General features: G+C 56.9%; 1 protein-coding gene across 7 annotated transcripts in view; it reads right to left on the bottom strand.

Moving 5' to 3' along the window:
* Positions 1-1,605: 1,605 nt before the first annotated feature.
* The window catches only part of PKNOX2 (PBX/knotted 1 homeobox 2), a 140,403-nt gene continuing 126,473 nt past the window's right edge, over positions 1,606-15,535 (bottom strand). For all 7 annotated transcript variants that reach the window (XM_064173326.1, XM_064173332.1, XM_064173333.1 and 4 more), the window contains 6 exons: positions 11,035-11,167; positions 10,859-10,956; positions 8,763-8,882; positions 6,051-6,127; positions 4,729-4,907; positions 1,606-3,529 (listed from right to left, as the gene is read on the bottom strand). In XM_064173326.1, coding sequence (XP_064029396.1) covers positions 3,285-3,529; positions 4,729-4,907; positions 6,051-6,127; positions 8,763-8,882; positions 10,859-10,956; positions 11,035-11,167 — 852 coding nt within the window. In that variant the 3' untranslated portion in view covers positions 1,606-3,284. The remainder of the gene's footprint in view (positions 3,530-4,728; positions 4,908-6,050; positions 6,128-8,762; positions 8,883-10,858; positions 10,957-11,034; positions 11,168-15,535) is intronic.

Below are 15,535 nucleotides of genomic sequence, written 5' to 3'. Positions count from 1 at the left end.
GTCGTTTCAGGAGTAAATCGGGTGATTTGTGTCATTTTGGGAAGTTGGGGGCAAATTTGCTCATTTTGAGGGCAAATTTGGTCTTTTGGGAAGCAAATTCGATCATTTGAGGGAAAATTTGGTCATTTGGGGGATAAATTTAGTAATTTGGGGGGGTACATTCAGTGATGTTTGGCATGACCCTGGCGATTCTGAGGGTGATTTTGGGGACAAATGTCATTTGGGTGGGAAATTCTTGTCCTTCGTGGAGCACTTTTGGTCCTTTTGGGGAAAAATTCAGTTGTTTGGGGGGGAGGAATTGGTCATTTGGGGTAAATTTGGTGACTTGGGTGGCAAGTGTGATCATTTTTAGGGTAAATTTGGTCTTTTGGGGGTGAATTTGGTGATTTGGAGGGGTAAATTCAGTCTTTTGAGAGACAGTCACTCATTTAGGGGCAAGTTGCTTATCTGAGGAGTGATTCATTCTGGGGGAGAATCATGCATTTTGAGGGGCTGAATGGGTTTGAGTCCTGCACTTGAGTGGGTGCAATCTCAAGCACAGCTCCAGGCTGGGTGAGGAATGGCTGAGAGCAGCCCTGAGGAACAGGACCTGGGGGTCTGGGGTGATGCAAAGCTCAGCAGGAACCTGCAGTGAGAGTGCAGCTCAGACAGCAACTCTGTGCTGGGCTGCAGCCAGAGCAGTGTGGGCAGCAGGGCAAGGGAGGGGATTCTGCCCCTTGGCTCTGCTCTCCTCAGACCCCACCTGCAGTCCTGGGGGCAGTTCTGCAGCCCCCAGCACAAGCAGGACATGGAAGTGTTGGAGCCAGCGCAGAGGAGGCCACCAAGATGCTGAGAGGGCTGCAGCAGCTCTGCTCTGAGTACAGGCTGAGAGAGTTGGGGCTGTGCAGCCTGCAGAGGAGAAGGCTTCCAGGAAACCTTGGAGTGGCCTTGCAGGAGCTGCAGGGGGCTGCAGGAGGGCTGGGGAGGGACTATTGAGAAGGTCTGGGAATGAGAGGAGGAGGAGGAATGGGTTTGAAGTGGCAAAGGGGAGATTGAAAGTGGATGTGAGGAAGGAGTGAGGGTGGTGAGACACTGGCACAGATTGCTCAGGCAGGTGTTCAGGACCAGGCTGGATGAGGCCTTGAGTGACCTGTTCCAGTGGGAGGTGTCCCTGCCTATGGTGGGGGTATGAGCTGGATGAGCTTTGAGGTCACTTCCAACCTATTCTATGATTTAGGGGCAAGTTGCTTGTCTGAAGAGTGATTCATTTTGGGGGAGAATCATTCAGTTAGGGGAAGCATTTTGGGGGCCAAGATGGGTTTGAGATCACTCCTGTGAGGAGTCCACTCAAAAGTCCCCCTTGATTTTGCAGTAAGCACTCCTCAGTGGGAGCAAATCCCATTCTTTGAGGGGGAAACAGTTTGATTTGGGGGAGCATCCCATCTCTGGGGGCTTTTGTGGTGGGCACCGCTTATTTTGAGGGAGCACCACTCAGTTTGGGGAGAGGTTGCTGCTTTTGGGTGCCACCAATTCCTTTTTGATGGGGCATCAGGACTGACTTTGGGGTGATCAGGACATGTTTTGGGGGAGAGTGTCACTCGTTAGAGACTGATTTGAGGGGAGAAGTCATTTGAGAGGAGAATCAACTCATTTTTAAGTAACAACTCATTTCAGGGCAAGCATCACTCAGTTTTGGGGTCAAAATAGCAGATTTTGGGGGCAGATCTCCGAGTCAGTTCTGGAGGCAGCTTCGCTTTTGGCAGTGCCAATCCCTGGTGCTTGGCTGTGGATTGTTGTGGATTTGGGTCAGTTCTCACCTGTTTTGGGCTCGAGTCACCTCTTGGAGGGGAATTTTGCCCCTTCTGGGGGGCTGATGACCCATCTGGGGGAGTTGTTCACCGATTTGGGGCCTTTTTGCTGAGGGGAAGAAGCTGCCAATAAAATAAGAGCTGCAGGACCTCTTGTAGCACTTTATAGCGACTGGTGATGAGTTCACACTAAATTACACTGAACCCTCCACGGGACCCGGATGACTTCCACACCAGGTCTGGATCCAGAGAGGCTTTTCTGCCCATTCCATCACTTGGTTTCCTTTACCCCCAGCTGCTGCTTTTTGTTGGGTTTTTTTAGCTCAGCTCCTCCAAGCCCCAAAAACAGACAAAACCCAGCAAAAAGCCACCAGAGAAATCCTGCTCCCAGGAGCTGCATTCCCAGCAGGAACCTTTATTAGTTCTGCCTGGCTCCTCCAGGAGCCCTTTCTGTGCTTCCCTTCTGCCACCTCTGAAGGTGACATTTGCTTTTTGCTTTTTTTTTTTTTTTTGCCAACAGTTCCTCCCAAAATATTTTGGTGTTTTTTGTTTTGCAGAGCTGCTTGGGGCTCACTTTGGGGTCGAACTCCACCACTTGGGTGGATGGATTCAGGGAGAAAACATCTTCCTGAGCACCATTCTCAAGCCTCCTTGCACCTGGGCGAGCTCTGGGGGTCACCATTCAGCTCTGAGGGAAAATCTGCACTTCCAGACTGCCCCTCCCCCTTCTCCTGCATTGCTGCCAAACGCCCTGGCAGAGTCTCACTCCTGCAGGCCCTGCCCCAGTTCAAGTCTCAGCCCTCAAGGACAAGGTTTGGGGTCTTTTCTGTTCCAGATTCCATGGGGTTTGAGCACATAAATTAAAATGTTTGGGTGGAACTTCCTCTTTTCCAGAAAGTTGTGTCCAGAGTTGTGGCTGCAGGACTGGGGCCAAAGCAGGGAGGTTTGGGCAATCCCTTGGGTCAACAGCAGGAAACCCTCCTCAGATGTGACCTGAAGCAGAATTTGCACTCAGTGATCTTTTTTTTTCCCTTCCCAATATTTCTGCCTATGAGGCAACTCTCTGGGGGGAAAACCCCACAAAGCATCAGTCTTGGGGTGGAGTGGGTGGGGTGGGTTCTTTTTTTGCACCAAGTAATCCAAGTGATGGTGGCCCAGGGTAAAAATCCACCAGCACCTGACAGCATCTGCGTGCTGCAAGGGGAAAGAGCTGCCCCCCAAATGCTTTTTCTTACCAAAAACAAAGGGGAAAAAAGGGGGAAAGAAGAAGAAAACCTGAAAAACCCAAAATGACTTGGCCACGAGAGGTGCCCTGTAAACATGTGTCCCTCAGGTCCGCCACCACGGGGGTGGTTCCTGCGCTCCCAGGGGCTGCCAGGGTGCCCCCAGTGCCTCCAGTTTGCGTTTCTGTCACCAGTAGGGTTGTTCTTGCCAGGCCTCTTGGCACCTGGAAGGGGAACTCCAGTGCTGCCAATGAGCTGAGGAGGACACCAGGAGCTATTCCAGTGAGTCACTGTGTTCCAAACTGAGGTCATTGCTGGGTGCTGCTGGGAGGCCACCAGGCTCTTCTTCCAGCTCTTCCTCCTCTTCTTCCTCCTCCATCTCCTCCTCATCCTCCTCATCCTCCTCCTCTTCCTCGGTGCCATCAAGGGAGTCATCGTGGGCTGCCAGCATGGCCTGCTGCATGGCAATGGTGGCAGTGGTGGAGGAGAGTGGCTGCAGCGTGTCCATGCTGAGCGACCCTGCGGGGGGACAGTGCACACAGACACAGGGAGGGGTCCACAGCTGCCAGAAAGGGACCCAAAGGTGCACAGAGCAAGAGTCACCCAGACCTCAGCACCCTGAGGGTCACACATCTGCCCCAGCCACTTGTCAGACCTAGCCCTTGACTTTTTAGCTCCTGTGTCTGTGCTCTCTAGCAGGAAGCCTTCACTTGTAAGAAAGCAGGGGGCTGGGCAGGGCAGAGCTGGGCTGGGCTGGCAGATGCTGTCTCCAGCTCTTCATTTCCACCTTCTCTTCAGCTTGTTCTCATCCTGTCCAGGCCATTCTCATCTTGTCTGTTCAATTCCCATTTCTGCTCTCTTCAGCTCTGCTCTTCCATTTCCATCAGCTGTTCTCTCTTCATCTTCCCTCTTCTCATCCTGTCTCATCTCTCCTCTTCATGTCCTCTACTCCTCATTTTCATAATCTGTTCTCACCTTCCCTTCCTGTCTCCATGTCCTGTCTCATCTGTTCTCATCTTCATCTTTTCATCTTATCCCTTTTATTCCTTCCCCAGCACCTCAGGAGCTGTCTCAAGTGATGCCCACTAGAGATCATCCAGTCCAAGCCCTGCTCCAGCAGGGCACCCCCAGCAGCTTGCCCAGCAGCACAGTGCCAGGGGGGTCCACACAAGGACACTCCACAGCCTCTCTGGGCAGCCTGCTCCAGGCTCCAGCACCCTCACAACAAACAACTTTCTCCTCCTCTCCACAGGCAGCCTCCTGCCTGCCACTCTCTGCCCCTTGCCCCTTGGCCTGCCACTGCCCACCACTGCCAAGAGCCTGGCCCCAGGCTCCTGCCCCCCACAGCTCCTTCAGCTCTTGCTGCTGAGCACTCAGCAGATGCCCTCTGGGGCTGCTCTCCTGCAGCCTCTCAGCCCCAGGGCTCTCAGCCTTTGCTCCTCACAGAGATGTTCTGTTCACCATACTCGTAGCCAGTCCTTGGACTCGCTCCAGCAGTTCCTTGTCCCTCTGGAACTGGGGAGCCCAGAGCTGGACTCAAGACTCCAGATGTGGCCTCTCTAGGGCAGAGCAGAGCAGGAGGAGAACCTCCCCTGACAAGACATTTTCTTCCCCCGTGGGGTGCAGGGCTTTAGAGCCCCTGAGCAGCAGTGAAGCTGCAGTTTAGCCTGTGGGCACCCAGCGAAGGAAGGGCAGAGCCCAGCAGGCCTGGTCCTTACCATCAGGGTTCGTCCCCGAGTTGCCTCCCTGCTGCTGCAGGACGCCGGCAGCGATGGAGTTGGGCCAGAAGCGCTGCGTGGGTCTGTGCTGGGATTTGATCTTCTTGGCCTTGGGGGCTGGGTCAGGGTTGCTGGCGTCCAGCATGGGCTGCAGGATGCGCCGGCGAGCGTTGATGAACCTGCGCGGGTCAGAGGGCGGCACAGAGGCAGGGCTGCAGCAGCTCTGAGCTCCAGCTCACAGTCCCTGCTGCCGGGGAGAGAGCCCCAAGCTCACGGAGCCCAATCATCAACCCAGCACTGGCAGGGAACCACCAAGCCACGGCCCTGAGCACCACAGCTCCAGGGCTCTGAAACCACTCCAGAGCTGAGGACTCCAGCACTAAATTCACACAAGTGTGGGACAGACTCACAGAACTGTTTCAGCTGGAAGAGGCCTTCAAGACTCTGGAGTCCAGCACTTCCCTAACTCTGCCTAGGCTGGGACTAAGCCATGGCCCTCAGCACCACATCTCTGAGACATCTCTAGGGATGTAGACTCCACCACCAGCACCATGGGCAGCCTGGGCCAGGCTGAGAGCCCTTTCAGTGAAGAAATTGTTCCTCATGTCCAGCCTTGGGACCACCTGAGGCCACTTCCTCTTACCCTATCACCTGATCCTAGGCATCAGAGCCCAGCCCCAGCTGGCTGCAGGCTCCTGGCAGGGAGCTGCAGAGCAGCAATGAGGTCTCCTCTCAGCCTCCTCTGCTCCACGCTCAGCACCCCAGCTCCCTCAGCTGCCCCTCCCCAGCCCTCTTCTCCAGACCCTTCCCCACCTTTGCTGCCCTTCTCTGGCCCTGCTCCAGCTCCTCAGTGTCCTCCTGGCACTCAGGGCCCACAGCTGAACCCAGCACTCAAGGGGTGGCCTCAGCAGTGCCCAGCCCAGGGGCACAATCCCTGCCCTGCTCCTGCTGCCCACACCACTGCTGAGCCAGGCCAGGCTGCTGCTGCCCTTCCTGCCCACCTGGGCACCCCCTGGCTCCCCTTCTGCTGCTGTCGATCAAAATTCAAGGAGTTGCAAAACAAAACCCTGGGCAGTGTCTGCACGGAGCCACAGCTGGGGCTGTGTCCTGCTTTATCTGTGCCATGTTCCACCAGGGCGGGGACTTCTCCAGGCTTGCCAGGAGAGGGCACTGAGGCATCGCAAACGGATGGCAGCAAGTCAGCATCCCATAGTCTCCCAAAAATTAGCTCTAAGCGCCCAACTTAGCCCAGAAAAGCCTTTTTTCAGCACTGAACAATGCCCAAAGGTGGCAGGAGGCTGCGGGCAGTGCCGTGCACTCACCAGTTGTTGACCTGCAGGAGGGTCAGGTTGGTTTGGGCAGCGATTTGCCTTTTCTCATCCTCTGTGGGGTAGGGATGCTGGGAGGAAAAAGAAAAGAGGCAGCAAGCTGAGGTCCCTGTGTGCAGAACAACCCAGAAGTGGAAGGAGAGGAAGTTGTGGGTTTTTTTATTTCCCCACCCCAGACTTGGTGTTTCCTGCACCAGCAAACTGCAAAGCTCAGCAGTGGCATCCAGGAGGCTGCTGCTTCCCTGGGCTCCTTAAGGCTTTCCCAAGGTTTTCCATCAAGGAAATTTAATTTTTCTTTCATTTCTCTTTCTTTCAGTGGGTTTCTGTCAATGGTTGCTGGTCAAGGTGGGATTTGGGCTTCCAAACCTGCTGTCATCACTACACTCCTGTCAGATGAAAGTCCCGGCTCTGGGGCACTGCATCACTCAGCTGCCACAGCCTCCTCCCAGCTGGGCTAAAATCTTCTTTTCCAACTTCAAACTGAAATTGTCACTACTGCAGCAGCCTCACACAGAGCCAGTGCTGATCCCTGTGACTTGTTTGCCAGCTCTTTGCACCCCAAAAGGTGTTGACTTGTTGGCAAAACCACCCAAAGTCATGGCATGAGACTCCTGTCCCGCTGGGGCCTCAGGGATCATAGAGCCATAGAATGGGCTGGGCGGGAAGGGGCCTCCACAGCTGCCCCAGCGCAATCCTCTGCAGCCAGCAGGGACAGCTCCACCAGAGCAGGCTGCCCACAGCCCTGCCCAGCCTCACCTGGGACATCTCCAGGCCTGGGGCCTCAACCACCTCCCTGGGCAACCTGTTGCAGGCTTCCAGCAGCCTCCTGCTGCAGAGCTTGTTCCTCACATCCAACCTCAATCTGCTCTGCTCTGCTCCCAAACCATTGCCCCTGGTGCTGTCCCTGCAGCCCTTTGGCCACAGTCCCTCTGCAGCCTGCTTGGAGCCCCTGCAGGGCTGGCAGCAGCTCTGAGCTCTGCCTGCAGCCTTCTCCTCTCCAGGCTGCACAGCCTCAGCTCCCCCAGCCTGTGCCCACAGCAGAGCTGCTCCAGCCTCTCATCACCTCTGTGGCCTCCTCTGGAGCCTCTGCAGCAGGTCCATGTCCCTCTGGTGCTGAGGTGCCCATGGCTGGCCCCAGCCCTGCAGCTGAGCTCTGCCCAGAGCAGAGCAGAGCAGAGGGGCAGGAGCTCCTCTCTGCAGCTCTGCCCACGCTGCTGTGGTATGCAACCCAGGCTGCCCTTGGCCTTCTCTGCTGCCAGTGCCCACTGCTGGCTCCTGCCCAGCCTCTCCCCCCCCAGCACCCCCAAGCCCTTCTCTGCAGGGCTGCTCTCAGCCTCATCCCCCCCAGCCTGTGTTGATAGTGAGGATTGCTCAGCTCAGGTGCAGGCCTCTGCCCTTGGTCTTGTTGAACCTCATGAGGTTCTGCTGGGCCCTCATCCCCAGCCTGTCCAGGGCCCTCTGGATGCTATCTCTTCCCTCTGGAATGTGGGCAGCACCACTCATCTCGGTGCCAGCTGCACACTGCTGCTGGTGCCTTGACCTGTCTACAGCCCTGATAAAAACATTCAAGAGCAGTGGCCACCAAATGGGCTCCAAGTGGCTCTTTTTTGAGGATTCCCATTTTGTAGCCCTCTTCCAGCATTCCTTCTCCTGCTGCTCCAGAATGTTCAAAGCCACTGAAATGCTGAACACCCTCATGGTTAAACCCACAGCACTGTGGGGTCAGATGGAGCAACCCCATGGGGAAGCTCAAGAACCTCCTGCCCATGAGAAGCAGGCTGAGAGCAGAGCTCCAACCACCCATCCTGGCAGTTCTTTGATCCACTCTGGCAAATCTCAAACCATGAGGTTCTCCTGGCACCTGGCAGAAAATTACTCCTCAGATTTTGGTCTTCTAAATCCTTTTCCTGTTTGTGAACCTGCACTTTAGCCCTCCAGGAGCAGGGGAGCTTGGCACACAGCTTGGGATGGGCTCCCATAGGATTGCTCTTGTCCCCAGTGCAATAAATCCAACATTTCCCATGACAAAGCAGGCTGCAAAGTTCCTAACCAGCTGCTGCTCCACATCCTGCCTCATCTTGCCCCCTGAGTTCCTCCTTGGAGATGCTGGTCTGTCTTGCCATTACCTGTAGGTCTCCCACCCTCCTGGAGCACCTCCTGCAGCCCCTGGTAAGCAGCTTCTGGGGGCTTTCCTCTCCAGCTCAGTGAGAGGAAGAAGGGTTTTGAGCTTTTTTGCCCTTCTCCCAGACCTGTTGGTGGGCAAACAACCTTGCACCAAAATATCCTCTGAGATCCCGCTGTTTGGCCCCAGCTTCACCCCCAAAGCATGGGAGCTTTGTCTTCCTGTGTCTCAGCTGATTGTTGATGTGCCTCAGCCATGCCCATGAGGCAGCTTCCACCCTCCAGGTTGCTGAGAAGTGGCATTTGGGAGCTTTGAACTGGGAAAAAAAACACACACCCAAACACTGCAGTGCACATCCTCAACTGTCGATGGAAGTTCCTCTCCGGTTTGCTTCTTTACGCATCCAGAGAGCGTTTGTGCCCCTGCGGTGGAAGTGATCACCCACACACACTCCCAGCAGCAAACCAAAGCCATTTGCTGCCTCTCCAAGAAAATTCAGACACTCTGCCTCCAGTTGTTTGAGTTCAGAGGGGTTTTCCCTTTCCCCCCAGCTCTTCAGGTGCTGCTGCGGCTGCAGTGCTCACCATGAGGTGCTGGAAGAGCCACGAGCGCATGATGTTGGTGGCATGTTTGGGCAGGACACCTCTTTTGTTCTTGGACTTCTTGTCCTCACCATCCAGGAGGGAGCTGAGATCCAAGTTGACCTGATGAGAGGAGAGGATGGGGAGAGAACGGCCTGAGAATGGTGATGAGCAGCAAAAAAACCAGAAAACCATCCCCAAACCCAAGCAAAATTGGCCCAAAAAAGGAGGAAACTGATACCAAAAAATCAGCAAAACCAACCCCAGGAATCAGCAAACCCAACCCCAAATCAGCAAACCCAACCCCAAATCAGCCCCTGGTGCTTCACTGCCACCCCAAGCCACCACCCACCCAGTCTCTTGCCCCTGAGGTTTTCCTGGGGGTGTAGCCCCCAGCAGCCAGCTCAGTGCTGCTGTTTAGAAGGAGCTTTTTGTCCCTTTTTTCCTCCCAGCCTTCAACCAAACCTTTCTGGATGAATTAAACATCACATCCCTGCCATCCCCCGGGCTCTGCCTGCATACATCAGGCTGGCAGCATGGGCATAGCATCCAGAGGTGCCTGTCCAGGGCTCTCTCCCTGCCCGGGTGTGCCCTCAGCTCATGCCTTTCCAACCAGGCAGGGTCCAGCCCAAGGCTGAAGGGCAGGAGAGGAGATGGTCAGGACAGGAGCAGCAAAAAGCATTCTGCAGGCAAAAAAAAACTGCCAGGGAGCTGCCACCTGTGCCCAGAGTGGCTTCTGCTGCATTTCAGGAGGCTCCTGGAATTAAACTGGGAAAGAAACACTGAGAGAGGATTTTACCAGGAGGCTGCTGGAGCTCTACAACAGTTTGCCCATGGAAGTGGTTGAGGCCCCAGCCCAGGAGATGCTCAAGGTGAGGCTGGACAGGGGCAGCCTGCTCCAGAGATGTCTCTGCTGGCCGCAGGGGGTTGGGCTGGGTGAGCTTTGGAGGTCCCTTCCAGCCCAGTCCATTCTGGGATTCTCTGCTTTTTCTGCTCTGCCCCCATGTAGGCAGGGAAAGGAATGGAAGAGCCAAAAAATACCCCAGGCTCTTGCCAGTGGTGGGCAGTGGCAGGCCAAGGGGCAAGAGGCAGAGAGTGGCAGGCAGGAGGCTGCCTGTGGAGAGGAGGAGAAAGTTGTTTGTTGTGAGGGTGCTGGAGCCTGGAGCAGGCTGCCCAGAGAGGCTGTGGAGTGTCCTTGTGTGGAGAGCTTCCAACCCCCCTGGCACTGTGCTGCTGGGCAAGCTGCTGGGGGTGCCCTGCTGGAGCAGGGCTTGGGCTGGGGCATCCCCAGAGGACCTTTCCAGCCTCCACCATGCTGGGTTCTGAAATCCAGAATCCTTAAGGTTGGAAAAGCCCTCCAAGGTCATTTGGTCCAACATCAACCCAGCCCCACCATGGCACTAAACCATGGCCCCGGTGCCATGCCCACAGGTTTCTGGAACACCTCCAGGGATGGGGACTCCACCACCTCCCTGGGCAGCCTGTGCCAAGCCCTGGATTCTCTTGCTGCAAAGAAATTGTTCCTCACGTCCAACCTAAACCTCCCCTAGCACAACTTGAGGCCACTTCCTCTCCTTCTATCACTTGAGACTAGGCAGCAAAGCCCAACCCCAGCTCTTTGCAGGGAGCAGCAGAGAGCAATGAGGTCTCCTCTCAGCCTCCTCTGCTCCACGCTCAGCACCCCCAGCTCCCTCAGCTGCCCCTCCTCAGCCCTCTTCTCCAGACCCTTCCCCACCTTTGGTGCCCTTCTCTACAAACAACTCCGGAGCAGAATCTCCTTCTCATGCCTGTAGGGTGAGACAGGGGCAGAGATTTGTGATCTGTGCTGCTGGTACCACACAGCACAGCGACTGCAGTAATATCCTGCCATAACCTAGTCCATGCTACCAGGCTCCAGCTGGCACTGTCCGGCTGCTGTACCCCACAGCCGAGCCCTCAGCCCAGCTCTGCTGCCCCCAGCTGCCCAGGGGCATTTAATTACCATTGCCTGATGAAACCTTGAGCAGACTCCAAGCACTGACCCGGGGGAGACATTTTGGCCTTTTGTTTGCTTCCTGAAGCACTGCAAAATATCTCTGCCAAGGGAGCTGAGCTCTTACCTGGGCGCTGGGGATCTGCAGGGCACCGGGGGCAATGGCTTGGGCCAGCACCTGGCCCTGCGACGTCACCATCGTCACAGGCTGGTACAAGGCTCCACCTGCGGAAGGAAGGCTCAGGTGGGTACTGAACCCCGCCGCAATCCCACCCGCCCCTGCCAGCCTGCGCTGCTGCCTACCTGGCACGGCGGGGGAGGCGCTGCCGGCGCCCACGGCTAAGCTGCTCGGCGGCAGTGCGGCCGCTGGCACCACGATGCCCGGCGGCGGGTTGGAGGTGGGCGGCAGCGCTGCTGGGGAGCTCTGCAGCATCTCCTGGGGGAGAGAAGACTCAAGCTGTGAGTTTGCAGAGGCAGCAGCAGCACACAGGGGGCTCCTGCTGCAGAACCCAGCAACACCACTGCTCTCCACGGGCAGAACCAGCAGCAAGGCTGCCTGCAGCATCTCGCCATGGGCACGGGGCTGGAGGTGTGGACAAGTGAGGGTGAGACCTGGCAAAGCTCCCACGGGACAGCCAGCAGGGGAAAAGAGAGAAAGACAGAAGAGCAGGAGAGCCAAGAAGGAATTTCTTCAGTTCTCACTACAAATAGCTGGGGCTTGGTGCTTGGACTGGAAGCAGCTGATGGAGCAGTGCCAAAGGCCAGGACAAGCCCCAGGGCTGCCCCTGCCAAGCCAGAGTGAGACATGGATCAGGAATGGCAGAACCTTAGCCTAGTCTGTCCTGCTCTGTTCTGCTCTATCCCATCCTGTCCTATCACCCAGGCACCAGTGGTGTCCCCAGGGCTCAGTGCTGGGCCCTGTGCTCTTGAATGTCTTTGCCCAGGGTCTGGGTGAGGACATTGAGGCTCCCTCAGTGAGTCTGCAGATGGCACCAAGCTGGGTGGCTGTGCCCATCTGCTGCAGGGTAGGGAAGCTCTGCAGTGGGGTCTGGGCAGCTCATTGGGTGAAGTGCAACAAGGCCAAGGGCCAGGTCCTGCCCCTGGCTCACAGCAGCCCCTGGGGAGCTGCAGCCCTGGGGGTGTGTGGTTGGGAAGCTGCAGCCTGGAGAGGGGCCTGGGGGGGTGGCTGCAGTGAGTGAGCATGAGGCAGCAGTGCCCAGGTGGGCAAGCAGGCCAATGGCCTCCTGGCTTGGCTCAGGCACAGGTGGGCAGCAGGGGCAGGAGGTGCCCATCCCCCTGTGCTCAGCACTGGGCAGGCCACAGCTCGAGTGCTGTGCTCAGCTCTGGGCCCTGCTGCAGGAAGGCCATGGAGGGGCTGAGCCTGTGCAGAGCAGGGCAGCGAGGCTGGAGAAGGGCCTGGAGCAGCTGGGGGTGAGGAGGGGCTGAGGGAGCTGGGGGGGGGTCAGGCTGGAGCAGAGGAGGCTGAGGGAGACTTTAATGCTGCTGCCAGCCCTGCAGGGGCTCCAAGCAGGCTGCAGAGGGACTGTGGCCAAAGGGCTGCAGGGACAGCACCAGGGGCAATGGTTTGGGAGCAGAGCAGAGCAGATTGAGGTTGGATGTGAGGAACAAGCTCTGCAGCAGGAGGCTGCTGGAAGCCTGCAACAGGTTGCCCAGGGAGATGGTTGAGGCCCCAGGCCTGGAGATGTCCCAGGTGAGGCTGGGCAGGGCTGTGGGCAGCCTGCTCTGGTGGAGCTATCCCTGCTGGCTGCAGGGGGAGCCTGGGGGAGCTGTGGAGGTGCCTTCCAGCCCAGGTGGTTCTGTGGCTCTCTGTTGCTGCTCTGTATCTGTTTCTGTTTGTGTTTTAATATTCCAGATTTCACCTGCAGTTGTTTCTACTACATTGAAAGATTCTCCCCAGCCTGCTCCACCCTGCCACAGCTGCAGCCTTTCTCTGCAGCTTTAACTCCTTGCAGAAAACTCTCAGTTATCAGCCCCAGCTCGGGGGTCCAGCAGCTGGGACAGCCCAAACTGAGGACTTCCGGCAGGGCTCTGGGGAGGGAAGTCTGCTGTAGGTGAGGGGATGGGGACAGGGCAGTGCCCCACGAGCTGCCAGCTGCGCAGGGCTGGGCACAGGACATCCATTCAGCATTTCCAACCAAAGGGCTCTGCTGGGTGGCACTACAGGTGCTCATTTCTTACAAGAACGTTTCCCTCTTTCCCTGCCCAGCCCTGGTGCCCATCTACTTCTCATCTGCTGAACAAAATGCCAGCAGTGGGGATTTGCTCCCCCATGTTTTATTCATTTTTCCCTCACTGATGCATTTCTTCACAAAATTTGGGTGAAGAGAATTTCTCTGGAGCAGTGACAGGAAATTACACCAGAGAAGGTGCCCACACACAGGTGGTCAGGGCAGAAGCTGTGGCTCTGCTGCTCCCTACAGCTGAACTCCAGAGCACACAAATCCACAGCAGATGAAGTGGCTGCATCCCTTAGTGGGGATGCATGTTGGGGGGGCAAAAGCCATTTGGGGTTCCCCCCTCCCCTTTCCCAACTACATTTGTGCATCCACTGCTTTTCCCTCACTGCTCATCACTGAAGGCTCTAGAAATTGCCTAGCAGGAAAGGCCCTGGGGGTGCTGGGTGGCAGCAGCTGAAGGGGAGCCAGGGGGTGCCCAGGTGGGCAAGAAGGGCAGCAGCAGCCTGGCCTGGCTCAGCAGTGGTGTGGGCAGCAGGAGCAGGGCAGGGATTGTGCCCCTGGGCTGGGCACTGCTGAGGCCACCCCTTGAGTGCTGGGTTCAGCTGTGGGCCCTGAGTGCCAGGAGGACACTGAGGAGCTGGAGCAGGGCCAGAGAAGAGCAGCAAAGGTGGGGAAGGGTCTGGAGAAGAGGGCTGGGGAGGGGCAGCTGAGGGAGCTGGGGTTGTTTAAGTTGGAAGAAGAGGAGGCTGAGAGGAGACCTTCTGGCTCACTCCAACTCCCTGAAAGAAGGCTGGAGCCAGGTGGACTCCTCACATGCAACAAGAGGAAATGGTCCCAAGTTGCATCAGGGGTTGCAGCCCCTGAGAGGCTGGACACAAGAAATAATTTCTTCTCACAAATGGTTGTCCAGGCCTGTCCCAGGCTGCCCAGGGCAGTGGTGGAGTCCCCATCCCTGGAAGGGTATCAAAGCTGTGGAGCTGTGGTGCTGAGCAGCCTGGTTTGGTGGTGCCCTGGCAGTGCTGTTGGACTCCACGAGCTGAACGACTCCAGGATTCCCTGAGTCTGTGATCTGCCTGTGCAATGGCTTGGGGTAAGCTCTGATTGCTCTGCATGCTTCTGCTCTAAAATCACTCAGTGCCTTTCCCCTTCTGTGACATTCCAGAGGGAAGAGATAGCATCCAGAGGGCCCTGGACAGGCTGGGGATGAGGGCCCAGCAGAACCTCATGAGGTTCAACAAGACCAAGGGCAGAGGCCTGCACCTGAGCTGAGCAATCCTCACTATCAACACAGGCTGGGGGGGATGAGGCTGAGAGCAGCCCTGCAGAGAAGGGCTTGGGGGTGCTGGGGGGGAGAGGCTGGGCAGGAGCCAGCAGTGGGCACTGGCAGCAGAGAAGGCCAAGGGCAGCCTGGGCTGCACCCACAGCAGCGTGGGCAGAGCTGCAGAGAGGAGCTCCTGCCCCTCTGCTCTGCTCTGCTCTGGGCAGAGCTCAGCTGCAGGGCTGGGGCCAGCCATGGGCACCTCAGCACCAGAGGGACATGGACCTGCTGCAGAGGCTCCAGAGGAGGCCACAGAGGTGATGAGAGGCTGGAGCAGCTCTGCTGTGGGCACAGGCTGGGGGAGCTGAGGCTCCTGCAACAGGTTGCCCAGGGAGGTGGTTGAGGCCCCAGGCCTGGAGACATCCCAGGTGAGACTGGGCAGGGCTGTGGGCAGCCTCCTCTGGTGGAGCTGTCCCTGCTGGCTGCAGGGATTGGGCTGGGGCAGCTGTGGAGGTCCCTTCTAACCCAACCTGTTCTCTAATGCCAAACCTGACCCATTTCTACCATGCCTGTGTTATCTTTGCCCTCTCCATGGATATCTCAACATCTGTCTGGAACTCTTGCTGCAGTTGCTGTCACTGTTGGGTTTGCCTTTCAGCTGCTCCTTTTCATAGCTAATTCAATTTACAAATGCAAATGTGACCACAAAATATTGTTCTTGCTTCTTGCACAGCACAGAATCATGGAACCGACTAGGTTGGAAGAAGCCTCCAAGATCATCCAGTCCAACCTAGCACCCATCCCTGTCCAACCTCCCTTTCCCCTCTCCAGCCATTTGAGAGAAGGTGTTTTGCTTTGAAACTGGAACAGTTCTGGGGCTGTGGATAGGAAAATTGAGTCCCTTTGGTATGCTCCTGGGCTTGGCTGTTGCTAACCATCCAGCTAAGAAATACTCCTGTAAACACAGAGAGTCACACCACAGCCAAAGTTGGGAGGGAGCTCAGAGCTCATCTCCTCCAGTCCCCTCCCATGGGCAAGAACATCTCTCAGACTTGGTTGCTGAAGGCTTCATCCAACCTGGCCTTGAACACCCCTCGGCAGGAGGCAGCCACAGCCTCCCTGGGCAGCCTCCCAGCACCCTCCTACTGCAGAGCTTCTGCCTCAGCTCCACTCTCAGCCTACTCTGCCTTAGCTCCAAACCATTTCCCCTTGGCCTGGCTCAGACACCCTCAGCAGAAGTCTCTCTGCAGCCTTCCTACAGGCTCTCTTCAGGCACTGGCAGCAGCTCTGAGGTGCCCCTGGAGCCTTCTCCTCTGCAGGCTGCAACCCCCCAGCTCCCTCAGACTGT

Source organism: Pogoniulus pusillus, chromosome 38 (assembly GCF_015220805.1).
Source record: "Pogoniulus pusillus isolate bPogPus1 chromosome 38, bPogPus1.pri, whole genome shotgun sequence".
In the NCBI taxonomy this organism is placed as follows: Eukaryota; Metazoa; Chordata; class Aves; order Piciformes; family Lybiidae; genus Pogoniulus; species Pogoniulus pusillus.
This window is presented reverse-complemented; position numbering and strand designations above follow the sequence as displayed.